The sequence below is a fragment of the Apteryx mantelli genome, chromosome 9 (assembly GCF_036417845.1).
Source record: "Apteryx mantelli isolate bAptMan1 chromosome 9, bAptMan1.hap1, whole genome shotgun sequence".
NCBI lineage: Eukaryota > Metazoa > Chordata > Aves > Apterygiformes > Apterygidae > Apteryx > Apteryx mantelli.
The window spans coordinates 29,418,522-29,434,438 of NC_089986.1; the positions used below are offsets into that span (position 1 = coordinate 29,418,522).

The 15,917-nt window shown below is 54.3% G+C and overlaps 1 protein-coding gene across 4 annotated transcripts in view; it reads left to right on the forward strand.

Annotated features, from left to right (window-relative positions):
* EPHB1 (EPH receptor B1) overlaps positions 1-15,917 on the forward strand; it is a 119,372-nt gene that overhangs the window by 22,479 nt on the left and 80,976 nt on the right. For all 4 annotated transcript variants that reach the window (XR_010885061.1, XR_010885063.1, XR_010885062.1 and 1 more), the window contains exon 2: positions 9,434-9,498. Coding sequence is in view for 1 of the 4 variants with exons in the window: in XM_067302053.1 (XP_067158154.1) it covers positions 9,434-9,498 (65 nt within the window). In the remaining 3 variants the exon portion in view is untranslated. The remainder of the gene's footprint in view (positions 1-9,433; positions 9,499-15,917) is intronic.

A 15,917-nucleotide genomic window follows, 5' to 3' on the forward strand; every position in this document is an offset into this window, starting at 1 on the left:
TCCTGTTCTTACCCTGCCCGCCTCTCCAGCACCGTAATTAAAATGTCTAGCAGTTGTGGGAGAGCTTTGAGAGATGTCACAGTGTTCAAAATGCACAGTTTGGTGGGAGCCGCCAGCTCATTCACTGTGCGAGAGAGGCGAGCCGCGGAGCTCAGATGAGCCTGCCCTCCCTTCCAATTAGAAATGAAAACCAGACGGAGAGTTCTCCTGAATAAAAGACTTTTTTGGGTCAGATGTGTGCTGAGTAGCTGGCTGTCTCTGTCCCTGTGGTAGAATTGCACGTATGCTTTATTCCTGCTTTTCTTGTTCCAAATTAATCTGAAGCCCAGGATATATCGAAACCTTGCGTAGGCAAAAGTGGACTGTAACGCGGGATCTGCCTCCTTGGAGCACGGTGGTCAGAAACGTGCTATGATGGTCATGGAGAGCAACCCAAAACTGTTCAGGCAACCTGCTGGTACCTGCTTGAACTCCAGTTCTTTTTGTTTGTGGCGGACAGTGAGAACTGAATTCATCAGCTATTCCCCTGGCACCTCTGCGGCATTTTCCACTTGCAGTGAGAGACTCTGCATCTAGACCCTTGCACTTCAAAGGATACAAGTAGTGAGCGTATAGGTACTAGTGATGAAAGCCGTGGTGTAATCTTGACTGAACCTCTTGCGGTCATGACAACCACAGGAAGGCAGAACTGAGGCGTGATTTCAGTTGATATTACAAAGACCGATGCTAAATAATAAAGCCTCTTGGCTTTATTTTTGTATTGTTCCCTTTTCCTTATAACGTAACCAAAGTTGGACTGAAGTTTCCCAAGCTGTGCATCTGCCTTGGGCCGATTTTGCTGAAACTCTCAGGAGAGAAAGGGGGGTGGAAAAAAAAAAAGTTCAGCTGTTTCTGAGCATGAAATACAGGGGGAAATGTGGTACTTTGCTTATGAAAAAAGTCTTGCTGCTGTCTCCCTTTAGAAGGTCGTGCGATGGGACAGGGACTGCTCAGGGGATGTGCCCATGGGCTCGAATGTGCGTTGACCACTTCAGCACTTGCTCAAGTTCAGTAGATGCTTTGTGGGGGCACATCAGGATAAGTCTCCAAAGATGCCACAGGCAGAGCATCCTCTGTCCTTACCAAGCTGATCAGACACAGGGACTGAGCACGTTTCCCTGCGATGCCAGGATTGAGCAGGATTTTCCCTGCAGCTGGTTCTCCAGGGCGCAGGGGGATCTGAGATTTCTGTGAGCATTCAAGAGTAATTTTTCCTCTCCTTCATCATCTCCTACCCTTTCACAGAAAGGTGAGATTCGCTTGGTGCCAACCCCTGTGCTCTGTGACTCCATACCCCCCCCTTGTCTGCCTCCAAACTGAGAACAAAGGTCCTTCAGATGCTGATCCCGTTGCCCCAGAAAGGATGCTAGATAGCACAGATTCATTTCTGGTGGGATGCGGACGCTTATTAAGTTGAGGCCAGTAACTCATATGCATCTGTGCCTAACTGGCGCGAGGGATCAGGAGCCAACTGGCTCAGTGTCCCCATCCCTTGCCTCCTCTTCTCCCCTGCACGGCCGTGTGCGTTGTCCCCCAGGTGATGGCTACCTTCTTTTCTCACTTCTCTCCCCAAAGTTTCAGCTACCCACATAGACCTCTCGGCTCCCCACGCATCTTGGGGGGCTTATTTCCAATAGCTGGCATGCTTTCTGAATCTCCCTCTACCCATCTGTTGTTATCAATGCTTCTCTCTCCTTATTTTGCTTAATTTCTAATTTTTTTCCTCTTGGTCGTCTTAGACATGCCTGTGTCTTTTTGCATATGCCCAAGCACTTGCTTTCTAGTGCCGAGGCTAGTTCCTGTCGTTATTTTCTTGTAGGAATGAGAGCTGCTGCTTGTTTGCTTTGGGAGAGGGACTATGTCTCTCAGCCATCTATTGGAAAAATGCAGCAGTAATAGAAGTTTTTTCACAGCCTCCCTGAGCAGAAAATTTGTTGTTATATCTCTTGCCTTCCACATTATAATGTTGAAGCAAGATTAGGTTGTTTGCCTCCTTGGCACTTGCCAGACTTCAAATACGTTCTCTCTCTCTCTGCCCATACTGGAACTCCACTCCTTCGAGGCTGGCCGTAAATCTGTATGAGTTAGACCTTTTTCTACTGTGTAACTGTCAAGAATATTCTACACTGGAGAGGTCTAAAATGTGGATTTCAATCTGTAGCTCAGGGAGGGGATTTCAAGAAATGAGCTTAGCTTTGCTTCATGGAGGTTCAGAAAGGTTTTCCTGGAAGAATCTTGTACCCTATTGGGAAGAGCAGTCAACAAGATGGCATCAGATGATATGAAATGAAGGCCTTGCTCTGTATTTTATCTCGCACTGCTCTGTTCAGCCTCTGGCTACTCACTATTTCTGCTCTGAGATTCTTATTTCACCCTGCTGTTTGAGTTATGCCAGCTTACTGTTTGTTGCTCTGAGATGTAGCTTATCCCAACGTGGACGTCAGCTCCGAGTTTGGCCTTGATTGCATCTTGCATCTTTTGCTTTTGCAAAGGAAGGTGTGGGAAGCCCATGCAAGCCCGGGAAGACAACTCGCTGCTGTCAAGAGCAGCAAATCCTCCCCGCCTGGTTTGTGTCTGGAACGTGAGAATAACATCGCAGATGGATATTCTGCTCCACAAAGAGTATGTTCGTGCATTCTAATTGCTGGCATCTTTACTTGTTACTAGTGTAATTGTGAGTAGACGTTTGTTTTTGTATTGATAATTAGGGAGTGGAACAGATGGTGAAGGCTTAGTTTAAAGTAATGTGTCCATTAAAGAAAATCTACTGTATACAGCTGAAGATTCTTCACTCTAACAGAGCTTAGCTCTCCGTAACAAAGCTCATCTTCTCTCTAACGAGGGCTTCAGCCATTACAGCGTGGTCAGCTGCTTTCAGTGGAAGCTCAAGTCTCTAACAGTGGACTTGTCTGCTCCTAAGTGAGCGTGTTATGCTATCTCCAGGGGCAGAGTATTTGGATGGGCAAGCCCTCGGTGCTCCTGGTGGGCATCCACCATGCCTGCAGCAGGCACGCAGGCGTTTCGACGTGGAAGGAATTGCTTGAGGAGCATGTTTTTTGAGCAGGCAGGGTTGTAGAAATAGCTCGGTATTGCAGAGCAGACTACGGCAGCTTAATTTCTACGGTTAAGACAGGGCCATCAGTCTTGGAGCTGTATTGAAGCCAAGCTTTCCCTAAGATGTAGTGAAGGATTTTTGGGTAGCTCTCCTCACTGTTCCTCCTCCTTCCCCTGCTTGCCCCGGTGATGGAGGGGGATCTCTCACCTACAGCCTCTGTGGCACCAGGGCTTGCTCCATTTTCTTGAAAGCTGCACGTTTCTAACCTGTAGAAGTTCCCTGAAGTGGCCAGCTTGGTGCTGGAGAGAGGAACTCCCAGCAGGGTCTTTCTCTGCCGTCCTGCTTCAGCTTGCAGGTCCTGTGGCAGACGGAGGGCAGCGCGTCCATCTCGGACGGGGACCTCAGTGATCTCCAGCATCCCTCGACTCCTGTGGGAAGGAGTCCCCAGGGTGGGGAGAAGCCTACCCAGGAGAGGCAGAGCCTAGCAAGGGGGGGGCGGTGTGTCTGCCCGAGCTTGTGGAAGCGAGCTTGCCTTCCAGATGGCTCACTGAACAGATCCGCTGGTGGTTTGGAGGCACAAGCACCAGATGAAGAGGGAAAGGAGCCAGGCACACAGCTAAAGCCTCTAGAGAACACTTGTTCCTGATGAAACCTCTCTAGGTAAACTTGTGATCGAGATCAAATAGCGTGCCAGTAGAGGTGTGGAGTCTAGCAGCTCAGGGTGCGTCACGCTCGCCGTGAGACACGTCTTACCTGCACTGGAAAACCATGTTGTACAGAACGCCGACGGAAGGAAATGTCTTGACCGCTGCAGAAGCACAGCGATATCATTTAAGGGCTAAACCTCGCTGTAGGGGGTTGTCCCCTTGATTTAGAGCCGCCGCAGGGCGCGGGACACGAATTTCATGTGACACGACTAATAATATTGTGTTAGATGTAGGAGGCAATATGTCCAGTAGCTCAGCCTTGCCCCGGTACCCCTCCGTGACTTGCCAGTCACCTCTGCTCCTGACGACCATGTAAGTGTTACTTCTGATAGCACGTTATGAACTGCCTTATTAATCACCTGCAACAAGCCGTTATTTCCATTGCTAATGGCACGCAGGATAGGCAGGCTGAAATCCAGCCTGCTGCCTCCCTCCGTGTGCGCGGCGTGCCGGGACCGTCTCGGCTGGGTGGGCGAGCGGTGCCTAGCTCCTCGGGACCCCTCTCCCCGGGCCAGTTGCTCTTTAATATGCAGTGCTGAACAGTGAGGAGGAGGGAGCTCCGAGGCTTGGGGAGATGGTTCCTCCGTGCTCCCGTAGCCTCAGTGTGCGTTGACGCGCACAAACGTTGCGGATGGAGCGGCAGGAGAAGAGCTTGCTGTGGGGCAGGGAGCGGTGCCTGCAGATCAGGGCTTGGGGTCCTGCTGCTGCCTCTAGTGAGGCACCGAGAGGGGACTTGGCGTTCATCTGCGTACGGTATCAACGGTGTAATCGACAGATACCCTACTTCAGGGCTGCTTCTGACCGGGCTTGACATGCCTCTGTTTCTCCTTCTGTTTCCTGGCTTCCTCCGAGCCATCAGAGTTCAGCCACCAGCAGAGCAGGGCGTGGGATTTGTCACGCTTGGCTCTAGCCACCTAGCAGCTATTTGGCCTTGGGTAACTCCGGTCCATCTCTGGTCGGCCCATCTGGAGAAGCACGAGCATTTCCAGGGAGGCTCTCATGCCATCTGTCCAAGACATCTCCCTCAGGGCCGCCTCGTGGCCTGCAAAGGTTTGCCTCACCTGGCCCGCAGGACCTTTTACTGCTATTTCTTTAACGCAGAAGAGCCAGAAGGCCAACCCAAGGGACTTGCATGGCAGCCTGCGGTGCGGGCAGGGTTCACGGGATGACTCACTTTCCTGTGGACCTTCTGCACGTGCTGCAGCCTGGGAGAGCAGGATGAGCGTGCCGGGCTGGCTGGGAGCTGGCTCGGCCCCGGGTCCCGGTGGGGGGCTCCCTGGCTGGGCTCTAAGCGCAGAGGAGAGGAGTGTTGAAGCTATGCAGATGGCTTCCCGGTGGGGAGGAGAGAGTCGGCAGCCGAGATGGAGCGCGGCTCACCCTGCCCTCTGGAAACCGGTCAAGATCCCCGGGAAAATTAAATGCAGAGGAGAAGCCTCGTTGGTACTAACTGGTTGTGCGTAGAGTCAGACAGCTGACTTGGTTTTCATGGCTTGTTTTCTGCCAGTCGATTGCGTCGTTTTCTGTCGGTCTTGATTTTTACCCTCTTCTTGGTTGGTGTGGTGAAAAAGGAGCACGGCAGCTTTCCGGTGATCGAGCCGCTACGCATGGTGCAGCGGGACGAGGCAGGCGAGAGCTTTCTCGTGGGCGATCGGTGCGCGGAGGCAGCTCTTGCGGCGGGAGCTTTGCGAGAGCGCGGGCTCGGATGGCCTCTCTGTGGAGCCTGCTCTCTGCTCCGTTAATCCATCCGGGATGGGATCCCAAGGGCCGCGTGAGCGCAGGCGGCTCCCGCTGGGCCGGCTCTCGCTGTCCACGGAGCAGGGACGAGCGCCCGGCGCGGCTCTCGGCGCCTGCGCGGGGCGGAGGCTGGAAAAGGCAGGTAGCTAATTGCTCTCGAGGGAGAGTGGGAGATTGATGGCTCCCGCTTTGCTCCGGGAGTTATTAAGGAGCTCCTGCACAGGATCCGAGTGACTTCAGTTGTCTTAATGGGGTTTGGCGGTAACCTGCAGCCGCTCGGATTGCTGCGAGGTGCACGGAAAGAAAAAGCGTGCAGGGGAAGGGGGGCCATAAGAGAGGGGAGAGCATCCGCGTGAGATGGAGGGGATGCTCCAAAGGGAAGGAGGGGCAGGACCAAAAGAGCAGGCGAGATAGAGCCGGACCAGCAGGCTGAACTCAGCCAAGGGGGAGCAGAAACCCCAGCGGAGATGCCAACAAGTGCGAGCGAAGCAGCGGCGGCGAGGTGTCCGCGAGGCTGCTCCGCTGATTAATGATGCTTGGACTCGGAGCCGTTGTAATCCTCTCATTAGCAGGCTGGGGAAAGTAATTTTACATTGGCCCCTGCCTGCCTTCCCCTCCTCGGCCCCGCTGCCGGGTGATTGATTGCTCGGTGCCGCTCGCGGGGTGCCGGCTGAGCCGGGGGATCCTCTCGTCCCCCCGCCGAGAGCCGCGGTGCGCCCGGGCTGGTCCCGTAGCGGGTTGTAGCATTCGCAGCCTGGAAGGGGTTTTGGTTGGTTGGGTTTTTCTTCCATACTTGGGTTCGAATGGCAGATTCACGCTCCCAACTGCGTTGCCCAGAGCTTGACCTCCAGGTGGGAGCTCCGACGGCTGAATCCTGCGTCCGTCCTCCGTGCTGACGTGGGACAAGAGACAACAGCGTCTGCCAATCAGCCCCCTTTTAACGGAAGGCGTTTTGTAAGCCTTACCTACAAGCTGCTTGGCTGTAGACATCCCTGCGTGGTCTTCTCTTGGGGGTCACAGTGTGACATGGGATCCAGAAGGTCAGAAGCAGCGGTTACGGGCCATCTGACCAGTGGAAGCATCCTTCCTGGAGCAGAGGGCCAGGTTTTCTTAAAATCGGGCCTCGTGCCTAGACAGTGCTGTCGGGAGGGTTTGGGGAGGCATGAAATGGAGATCCCTGGGGAGATGTTGACGTCTGTGGCTTGGGGGAATCGCTGCCGCTGGGCGCCAGGAAGACACAGCCGAGTGGTAGGTGACTCTAAAGGAGCTCCCTTGGAAAACCCGTGGCTGGAAATCTGTGGTGACCGCCCTGCCGTTAGATCCGGAGAGCTGGCCGTGGCGTCTTGGGGGCACTGATGGAAGATTTTGGTTACCGGAGCAGGAAACGTGTGTACAAGTCCCAGAAAGCGAAATAAAATCAAGGATGGAGCACGTGGGAGTCCTGAGATGCGCAGGGCTGGATAGGCGCCTGCTCTTCAAAGTCATTTCTGGCATCTGTGCCTTGGGAGTCACGGGATTCGGGTTAGCTCAAGAGGAATTTGAGCTGAAAAGGAGGATTTAACTGAGGGGGTTTTTAAGGAAGTTTTGCTAGGTTGCGGATCCTTTTGCTGGAACTTTTTATTTGCTGCATGTGGCGAGGTCAGTTCTTGCGACCTCGGGAATCAGAAGCAGCGTTTGAGCAGGAAAAGGTCTGCAGAGGATCACGCTGCTAGGGTTGGCTTTCAGAGCCTCCTTTTCTTTTTCAGACCGTTTTAGATGCGTTTTGAGCTGCTTAAGTACAAGTTACTGTGGCGGAAACTTTGGGAGTGTGACCCCCCCTCCCTCCCCCCCGAAAGACGCAGAGTCCCGCTGGAAACAACGGAGCCTCCGAGGCGAAAGCCCGGGGAGCCGCCGTGCGCACGCGCGGCGTTGGCGACGCCGTCGCTCCTCACTGCTTTGTTTCCCGAAAATAACGGCTTTGGGGGCTGTGGGCGTTGGAGAGGAAGAGAATAGGAGGAAAAGGGCGAGTTTGCAGCGGGGCACCCGGCCCCGCCGGTCGCGGGGCTCCGGAGAGGAGGCTCCGGAGCGCGCAGCTGGCCGGGCGCCGCGGGTGCCAAGGGTCCGGCCGCTGCCGGCGACGGGAATGCTCCTCGGGGCCGCTTGGCCGCCGCTTTGTCCAGGTGCAAACTATTGTTCCTGCGAGTTGCATTTAGAAAGCGGAGCTGGAGAGCTGGGAAAAGGCTGCCCTTCCTGTGCCCCCCCCTTCCCTTCCCTTCCCCTCCCCTCCCCTCCCGGCCGGTGTTTGGTGGGAGCAGCCGGCTGCGGAGCCGAGCCGAGCCGGCTTGCGGCACGGGGACCTCTCTGCAGCTTGGCAGCTCCCTCTCCCCCCGCCAAAACATCTTTATTTCTTGCCCCGAGCAGCGGGGTGGAGACCGGGATCGATGCCCAGCCCGGCCGCGCTTCCCGCAGCGGGCGGGTTTAGCCGAGGGGCTTGGAGATGGGGATCCGTGGGCTGCCGAGCGCGGGGCTTGCCAGGGATGCGATGCTTCCCAAGCTCCGGAGCCCCTGCTTGCTGCGGATTGGGGTGGTTTTCCTTGCTCGCCCGCCCTCGTGGCCGGCGCTAACCTCCGCGGGAACGTTTATCAGGAGAGGCAGGGTGGAGGGTTCCCGGTCACGTGCCTTCGGCTTCCCCTCCCGGAGCTGCGGGCAGAAGGACGGGCGGAAAGATCGATGGGAGTTTCTCACTTCCCGCTCGCTGGAACGTTCCCGGGGAAATGCGGAGCGACAGTCCGGCAGCATTCCCCATCCTCTTGCCCACACTGTGGTTTTGTTTTTTTTCCCATCGTTTGTCTCTCGTGCGCCACCAGTTTTTCCCATGCTCCGATACGGTGCCGAAGAGTCCGGCTGCTCGTTCGGGGGGAGCCGCTGCCCTCCGGGGGCTGGAGCGGAAAGCGGTGTGAACGGGAGGGACGGGGACGAGGACGCGGACGGGCGGCTCTTCCGCACGCTGACGGCCCGTTTCTCCCCCGCGTTTGGGCGAGACGCGGGGATCGGGCGGGTTAATCTGCCGGCTGAAAGCGAATAAATGAAACCCGGAGGGTTTTTCCCATCTGCTTCCCTGTGTCGTTGTTCTCGCTGTTCTTCTTGTTACTCTTAAAATAAATAAATAAATAAATAAATAAATAAAAATTAGGGAGATGTCAGCCGTATTGCAGCTTTTTAACGTTTCCCATCAAATCCGCCATCAAAGGGACCCCCGGCAGAGGAACAGCGCTCCTGCGATCTTATTTCCATTCAGGCATTTGAAATCGCTTTGCCGGATGATAACCGCGTGCAGCAGCAGCAGCAGCAGCCGCCGGATGCCAGCGCGTCGAGTGGGACGCGTAACGTCGCCGGCGAAGGAGCCGGCTGCCGGCGAGCTGGCCTCTGCCGGCTCTCGGGCTGCCCTCTGCCCGCCCGGGAGGAGTTTCTCCCAGGCTCCTCCTGCTTCCAGGCAATTAATGGCAAACTGCAACGAGGTTTTGTACATGCTTGTCATACACGTGCATTTTTTTTCTTTCTTCTTTTTTCTTTTTTAGTTGTTAGTGCTGTTTTCCTCTTCTAGACTCGGGAGATTCAAAAATCCCCAGAGGTGGCAGCACGGGTTAAGGTCACACCCCGATATGTTTGCAGGGATTCAGGGCCTGCACCGTTTATTCTGGAGCGAATCCGGCTTTAGTTCATTCCCTGTATTAGGGGGCCGATTGCGTTATTCCTGTGCGGCTCAGAAGGTCAAACGTGCGCTCCGCGAAAGCAGTGGAAGGTTTCTTGTAGCCGTTCATGCGGGGCGAGCTGCGGCACAGCCACGCTCGTGTGCTCGTAGCTTCACGGAAAACTTCGGAAGTGACTCATTTGCTTTTGCTCTCTTGTGTGCCCTCAGAAACCCTGATGGATACCCGGACGGCGACAGCTGAGCTGGGCTGGACGGCGAACCCGCCTTCAGGGGTAAGTGGCGGCCGCAAAACTGCCGCCTGCCTTCGCGTTTGTGCGGCCTTGCAGGTTTTTCTCTTGAGATGTTGATTCGCATCGCTTTTCAAAGCAAGACGGTGATGCTGGTGGCCTCCTACGCTTGGGCAAAGGCAGGGATTCCCGCAAGCTGCCAGCCGGCGCAGGAGACATCCGCCTGCAAAAGAAGCTACAGACCCAAGCAGCCCTCCTTATGCCATAACAGCGTAAATACCGCTCCAGAAGTCCTCAACCCTAGAAAATCCTTAATTTGTTACCTGTTCGGGGGAGCGATATCTCTAATGGGAGCGAATAGCAGAGAACGACTTATTCTGGGGGGGAAAGAGTGAAGATGATGCTGTTTCCTTCTTTGCTTCTTGGGTCTTTTGGGATGCCTCTGTCCTTTAAGGGATGTAGTTTAACAAGTCTCCGCACAGCAGCAGAGAGAAAAGGGTCTTAAGGGGGACAGGAGAGAGGAGAGAGAGGGAGGTTGTCCCTTCTATTTTTCCCTTGCCTTGCAAGGAACCTTTGAAGAATCAATGAATGAGATCAAAAAGGGGAAAGATGAAGAATAGCTGCTCCCTGACAGCTGCCCACCTCCCCAGCTGTCCGATCCCAGCCTAGCAGCATGAGAGGAAGAAATGCCGAGGAAGCCTTTTTCCTAAGGCACATCTTAAATGGAGGCAGCACCACTTGGCTGTCCCGGCACCTACATGAAAGGGGAAGCGGCCGCTGGCCTGCTTCCCGAAAGTCCTTCCCCTGAGGAGGAGGTATGCTTGCATAGCGTTGCCTGTAGGCGCAGAGAACATCTTTGGTGCTTTGTGGGGCTATTCTGACCCTCCAGAGAAAAGAGGTTTCTTCAGAGACTGAAAGCAGTTAGATTTTTTTGTCTGTTTGTTTGGTTTTTTGATGCTGTGTAGATCTTTTGAGCAGAGGCATAGAAAGCGACTGCTTCCTGAGAGCGAGAGAGAGAAGTTCATCAGTCCAGGTCCAGCTAGGAAGTATCTCCTGTTGCTGAAACATTGCTTTGTTGCTTCCAAGCCATAAGGAAATGTAGCCTTTCGACACCTCTGGGCTTAAAGCTGGAGGCACCAAAACCGGTTTGGAAACTCTTGGCCAACACGCCTCAGCCCGAGCGTTGCAAAGGCCAGATGTGGTGCTAGCTGCCCCTTGCATCCTGCTTCTTGGGTCGTGACAGTGCTTTCGCCCCAGGTCAGGCCTCCCCGCGGCTAAGAGGAGGCAGCTCACCTCCAGTCCCGCTCCCTTTGAGCCTGGGCGATGTCTCGGCGGCCCAGCAGATCCTTTCGGGGTGAGGTCAGGCTGAGCATTTGCCCCTCGCTGGCTTGTCCAGGCAGGACGTATCGCAGGCGTGTACCTGCGTGCTCCATCCCCCAGGCCCTTGGGCGCTGCTGGTCTCTGCTATCCGAGCTGGACGGCGGGGAGGGTGCTTCTGACCCAGCACACAGGACTGTCTGTCTTCAAACTCATCTCTCCTATGAGCTGGCCCTGGTGTCTGGAGAAGACGGAGCTTTCCTCCATCCAGACAGGTCCCTGAACGTGCTCCTCCCCTTGCGTTTCGCCTTCCAGGTAAACCGTTCAGCTAAGTCACCGTTCTCCATCCTCCCGCTCGTGCGTTCTCTCCCTTTCTGTACCAAAAGGCTTGTAATTAGGAGACATTAACAGGCTCAAAACAGCTTTCATACCTGGAACATCATCCATAATTGCACTCAGCAGTGCTCTTCCCTGGCTATTAATGTCACTTTTATGAAGTAATGAGGAACAAAACACCCTGAGGCACTTAAAACATCTTTTTTATATAATACGAGTCTTTGAGGAATGGAAGCATAAAATAACCTGACTCACATTCCCCTGACAGAGAAAGTGATAGACAAAGACAGGAGCAGACAGGGGGAAGAAGATCAGTTGGAAAGGCGGGTGCGAGCTTAATAGATAGGCATTACAGATTGATAGATAGCAGGTTGGGTAGAGATGGATTCAACAGCAGGGGTGACACTCAGGTGGGTCAGCGGTTGGTTCGAGAGATGGATGGCTCCGTTAAATCGGTGGAACTAAAGAGGCGGATAAATGCCTCGGAGAAAAATCTAATATATTTTATTTAGTTATGTGTGTTATCTTGGTAGACCCTTTCAGTGTGAGGGGTTCATCCCTGAGGCCTGAAGGACACGGTACCAAACGAGAAAGCGTACGAGCCAGAGTCCTCATTAGGGCTCGGCCGGCTTGGCCAGGTTTTCTAAAGAAAGCAACTTCCATATAGTCACCAAAACTACATGGCATAGCTTTAAAAGAAAAAACAGTACCGTGGATATGCAGTGGATACTAAATCCTGTCCAGGTATGTAAGACGCCCTTGAAACATAGTTTTACGAGTGTTTTGAAAGATCTGGACCAGGTAGAACATACAGAGGTGATGATACAGAGGTGGTACCAAGTCTTTTATTAAAAAAGGCATAGAATTAGTCCACATGTTTGTTGGAGAACGTACTTCTGGTTGTGAAATGGTGCTGCTTGCCCCTACCGTGAGAAATGGGCTGGGAACTGCTGTTGTCCGTTTGGCTTTTCCATGGACAAAGCACTTAAGAGAAGCTCCTGCTCCGATCTGGGGCTCGCTGTTTTTTATGTATGTGGTGATAAGTCCTGGTCTCAGTGCTTGCCCTGCGTTCCTGAAAAATCAGAGCTCGTGGACTGAGCCTTTCTTGGTAGCACCGTTTCACTGGGCAGATAGGAAGCATTTCAAGGTGTGCTTTGGACTCTTGGAGTGACCTCCCACGCAGTGTTTGGGACCCAGCTATAACTGGGATTCGTTGGTTTTACCTCTTTCTGACCATTCAGTCTGAAACTCAGACAAACCTGAACGACGAAAGAACTTTGCCTGTGGATACCCAATTAAATAAATGTGCATATATGTGAACACGTATAAATAAATACATAATTAAAATACATAATGCTATCTCCGTTCCTGCACTGAGACTGTAACTTCTGCCTTAACTAAACAGAAATTTGTCTTTAGGAAACTCTTAGGTCTAGCTCTGTTGGGGCTGCCCAGTAGTTAACTAAGCTCACTGTTCAGAAAGTGGGCATTGCTTTTTGTTTTTCTGCTTTTCATCTGATGCTAGCTCGGGTGTGCCACCATGGCATATGGCACTGCTTTTTATGCTGCTTTAAAGGATTTCCTACCTCTACTTTACTCTCTCCTGTAGTAAATTGACCAGGATGAACTTCGGTCTCTCACCTAGAAGAGTTTTCCGGTCTTCTTGTAGCCCTTTTCTGAATACTTTTTAAATTTTATCCATGCTTCTGAAGTGTGGGTAGCACAGACGCTACTGTGGATCTAGCAGGGGCATTTTTGGAATCGGACTGGATCAGTGGAGTCAGGCTGTGGCCTGGGTTGCACACCAGTGGAAAATGAGCAATGCCCTTTTCTCCTTCCAGGCGTGCAAGAGCCTTCAGAAGCTATCCGGTTACGGCACTGCGTTTCAGGTTTTGTTCAATTTAATACTCGACACTAAATGCTCGAGGGCAGACTTGTGTCACTTCCTCGCTTGTCCAGCAGTCATGGCCAATATTCGGAGAAGGGCTGTCCAGAGCAGGGGTTGCGGTGTTGTAATTCACCCAAGCGGCCTCAGCTGTGTCTCAGTCTGATGCAGTCCCACTAAGATGTGCATGGTTTTTGCTTGCGTTTTAAGTCAGCGAAGACCCTCAACTTTACTTGGTGTTTTCCTGTTTTTAGCTTTCATTTACCAGAAAATGTTGTCTCCCCTTATCATGGGATTTTCACCCCGATGGTGTTTGGAGAGATGTGCTGCAGACTCCTAGGAGCTGGGCAAATGCGCAGGAAACGGATGCTTTCAAATGGGTGTTTGCAAGAGGCAGAAGAAAGTTGCTACGGGAAATGCAGCATTTTGACTGTGACAAGTCGTGCAGGACAGGAGGGATTTGTGGGCTTTCTGCAATCCCGGCTCTCTGACCCACCAGCATGTCTCGCGTAGGGGCTGGGGTAGGTTGCTTGCTGGAAGGCACCCTAGGTTATCTGCTGCATGGGGAGAGTTTGGTCCTAGCTTGAGGAGCTGATGTGGTCCCTTCCTGCCCACTCGCTACTGGTGACCTGTCTCTTTTTTTTATTTATTTTATTTTTTCTATGCCTTTGTGGGTTTTTTTTTTTTCTATAATGGATTAGTGGCAGGCAAATTGCAGAGTGGTCTCCTTGCTGCTTGTGGCAAGGCCTTCTGCTGGCTGGCCGCACGTGGCAGGAAGGGTCGTTCCTCATCGGAGAGATGGCGACGTGGGCGCTTCTTTCTGCAGTTGCGCAAGGGGGTGAGCTTTGCTTTCCTGTGCAGCTCCGCAGGGGAAGAATTGTGGTTTTGCATGGAGCAGGGCCTGTCGAGGTCTGCAGGACAGGCACGGGGAGGTTCACAGATGGGCAGATAGCGACGGGGATGACAGATGGGGCCTTCCTGCCAGCAGCAGCTGCTCTAGGCAGGTGAAGAGGAGAAGACCTGGCTGGACATGGTGAGATGCTGCACAGCCCCTGGCTGGGGGGAGATAAGGCGAAAGGAGGCCAAAGAGGCAGGAGACGGCAGATAACGAGCTAGATGGATGGGTGCGCTGATAGATAATGTAGCGATAAGATCAGCTAAAAAGGGAAAACGAGCAAAGAAACGAGGGAGAAAAGCAGCAATTGTCTATGAAGGGCTTCTCCCTTGCTTTTTGAGCCCCCTTTTCCCCCTTTGCCTTCGGTGTGCTTTCTCCCTGTGCCCCCGACGCCCCGGTGGCCTTTCCTTCTCCCGAGGGCAGGCTCAGCTCGCCCTGCAGATGCCTCTCTGGGGGCTGCACGGCTGCTCTGCAGCGCTGCCTCTCCTCGTTTCGCCTCGGGCTGGAGACACGCTGCTCGCCCCGATGCCCTCGTCCCACCGTGCCCGCATCCCGCCGGGGCAAGGCTGGAAGACGAGGGGCTGGGAAGCTGCCAGGACGTGGGTGCTCCTTGAAGGCTCCCAGCTGGAAGTGTTTTAAATCTCCGCGGAGACGGGGAAGAACATTGTCTTAATGCCCAAGCTCCCCGTGAATTATTTAGCGGGATCTTGTTGAAACAATGAATTTGTCACCGTTGGAGCGTTAGCAGCAGCAGCTGCTGGCGGCGCGGCACGGGGACTTCCAGCCGCCGCCGGGTAGCGCCGGAGCATCCCGCCTGGCCCCAGCCTTCGGGCGTCTTTGAGAGCCGGCGTTCCCTCGCGCTCCCGGCTGCGCGGCCGCGTTTGCAGCGCCGGTGCCTGTCTGATACGGCGCCGTGGGGCTCCGGGTGCCGGGGCGCGCGTGCTCGCCTCCTCCGCTGCGCTCGGCCCCGAAGGAGCATCTCTGCTGTCTCTCCCTTCCCCTGCTGCGCGGCCCAGGCTGCGCGGTTGTCTTGAGCCGGGAGCACCGATGTACGGCCGTTCGGGCAGGAGCACGTTGAGCCGCCCTGGCTCGACATCCTAGGACATCCCCAGAAGGTCCAGGCAGGTTCCTGCTCTGCTGGTGTCTTTTGCAACTGCTGGGTCCCGGCTTGCTCTGTTTGTCCCCGCTGTTACCGCAGGTGGTTCCTTCAAAGCAGCGCAAGCCCGCAGCCTGGAGGTGTTTGGCAGATGCATCCCGTGCATTGTGGGTGAGACCCTCCTGCGGGCTCTGTCCCCTTTTAACTGTGGCTTTCGCAGCGGCCAACTGTGGTGGTTCCTACCTGAGGTGCTCCTCTGCCAGGAGACCTGACGCCAGGAGCCCCGTGTATTGGGCACCCGAAGCGTGGCAAGGTCTGCTGGTGTGTCTCCACTCCAAATCTGAGGTTCGACGCTCCACTTGCAATCCAAAAAACCACAGGGAACGGGCTGCGGAAAGAGCTGGGGAGCGCTGGCTTCCCGACGCGCGTCACGAATAGAAGAGCGTTGGTTGGGGTCTCCTCCCGCGCGCCAGCGAGACGGGTGGTGAGCGCCGGCCGGGGCGCGAGAGGCGGCGTGCCGGATGAAGGGGACGCGTCCTGCGGAGCTTGGCAGGGCTGACGGTGGACGGGCGAGCGCTGAAAGGCAGACCGTTGTCTGACGTTAGTTGGGTGATGGCCTCTAACGCGAAGCTCCAAAGGGGCTGGGAAACAACGCCAAGCCGGCCGGGCTGGGCGGACTTTGCAGCTTGCTCGTACGAAAAGGTGCCTTATAAAGAAAGGACGTTGAATTTGCACATTGTGTCCCGCGGAAAGCATGTGCTTGTACTGCTTGCATGGCACAGGGCGACGAGGGGGAGAGCTCGGCTGGATGGATGCGTTTGCCTGTCGTTATTGCTGGTTTGGTAAACATCGCTTAACAACAATGCGCAACCTTGAGCCATGATCTTTGCTTAAGCTTACAAGAGCTCAATAGTTAGACCTGGGAGCAAATATTC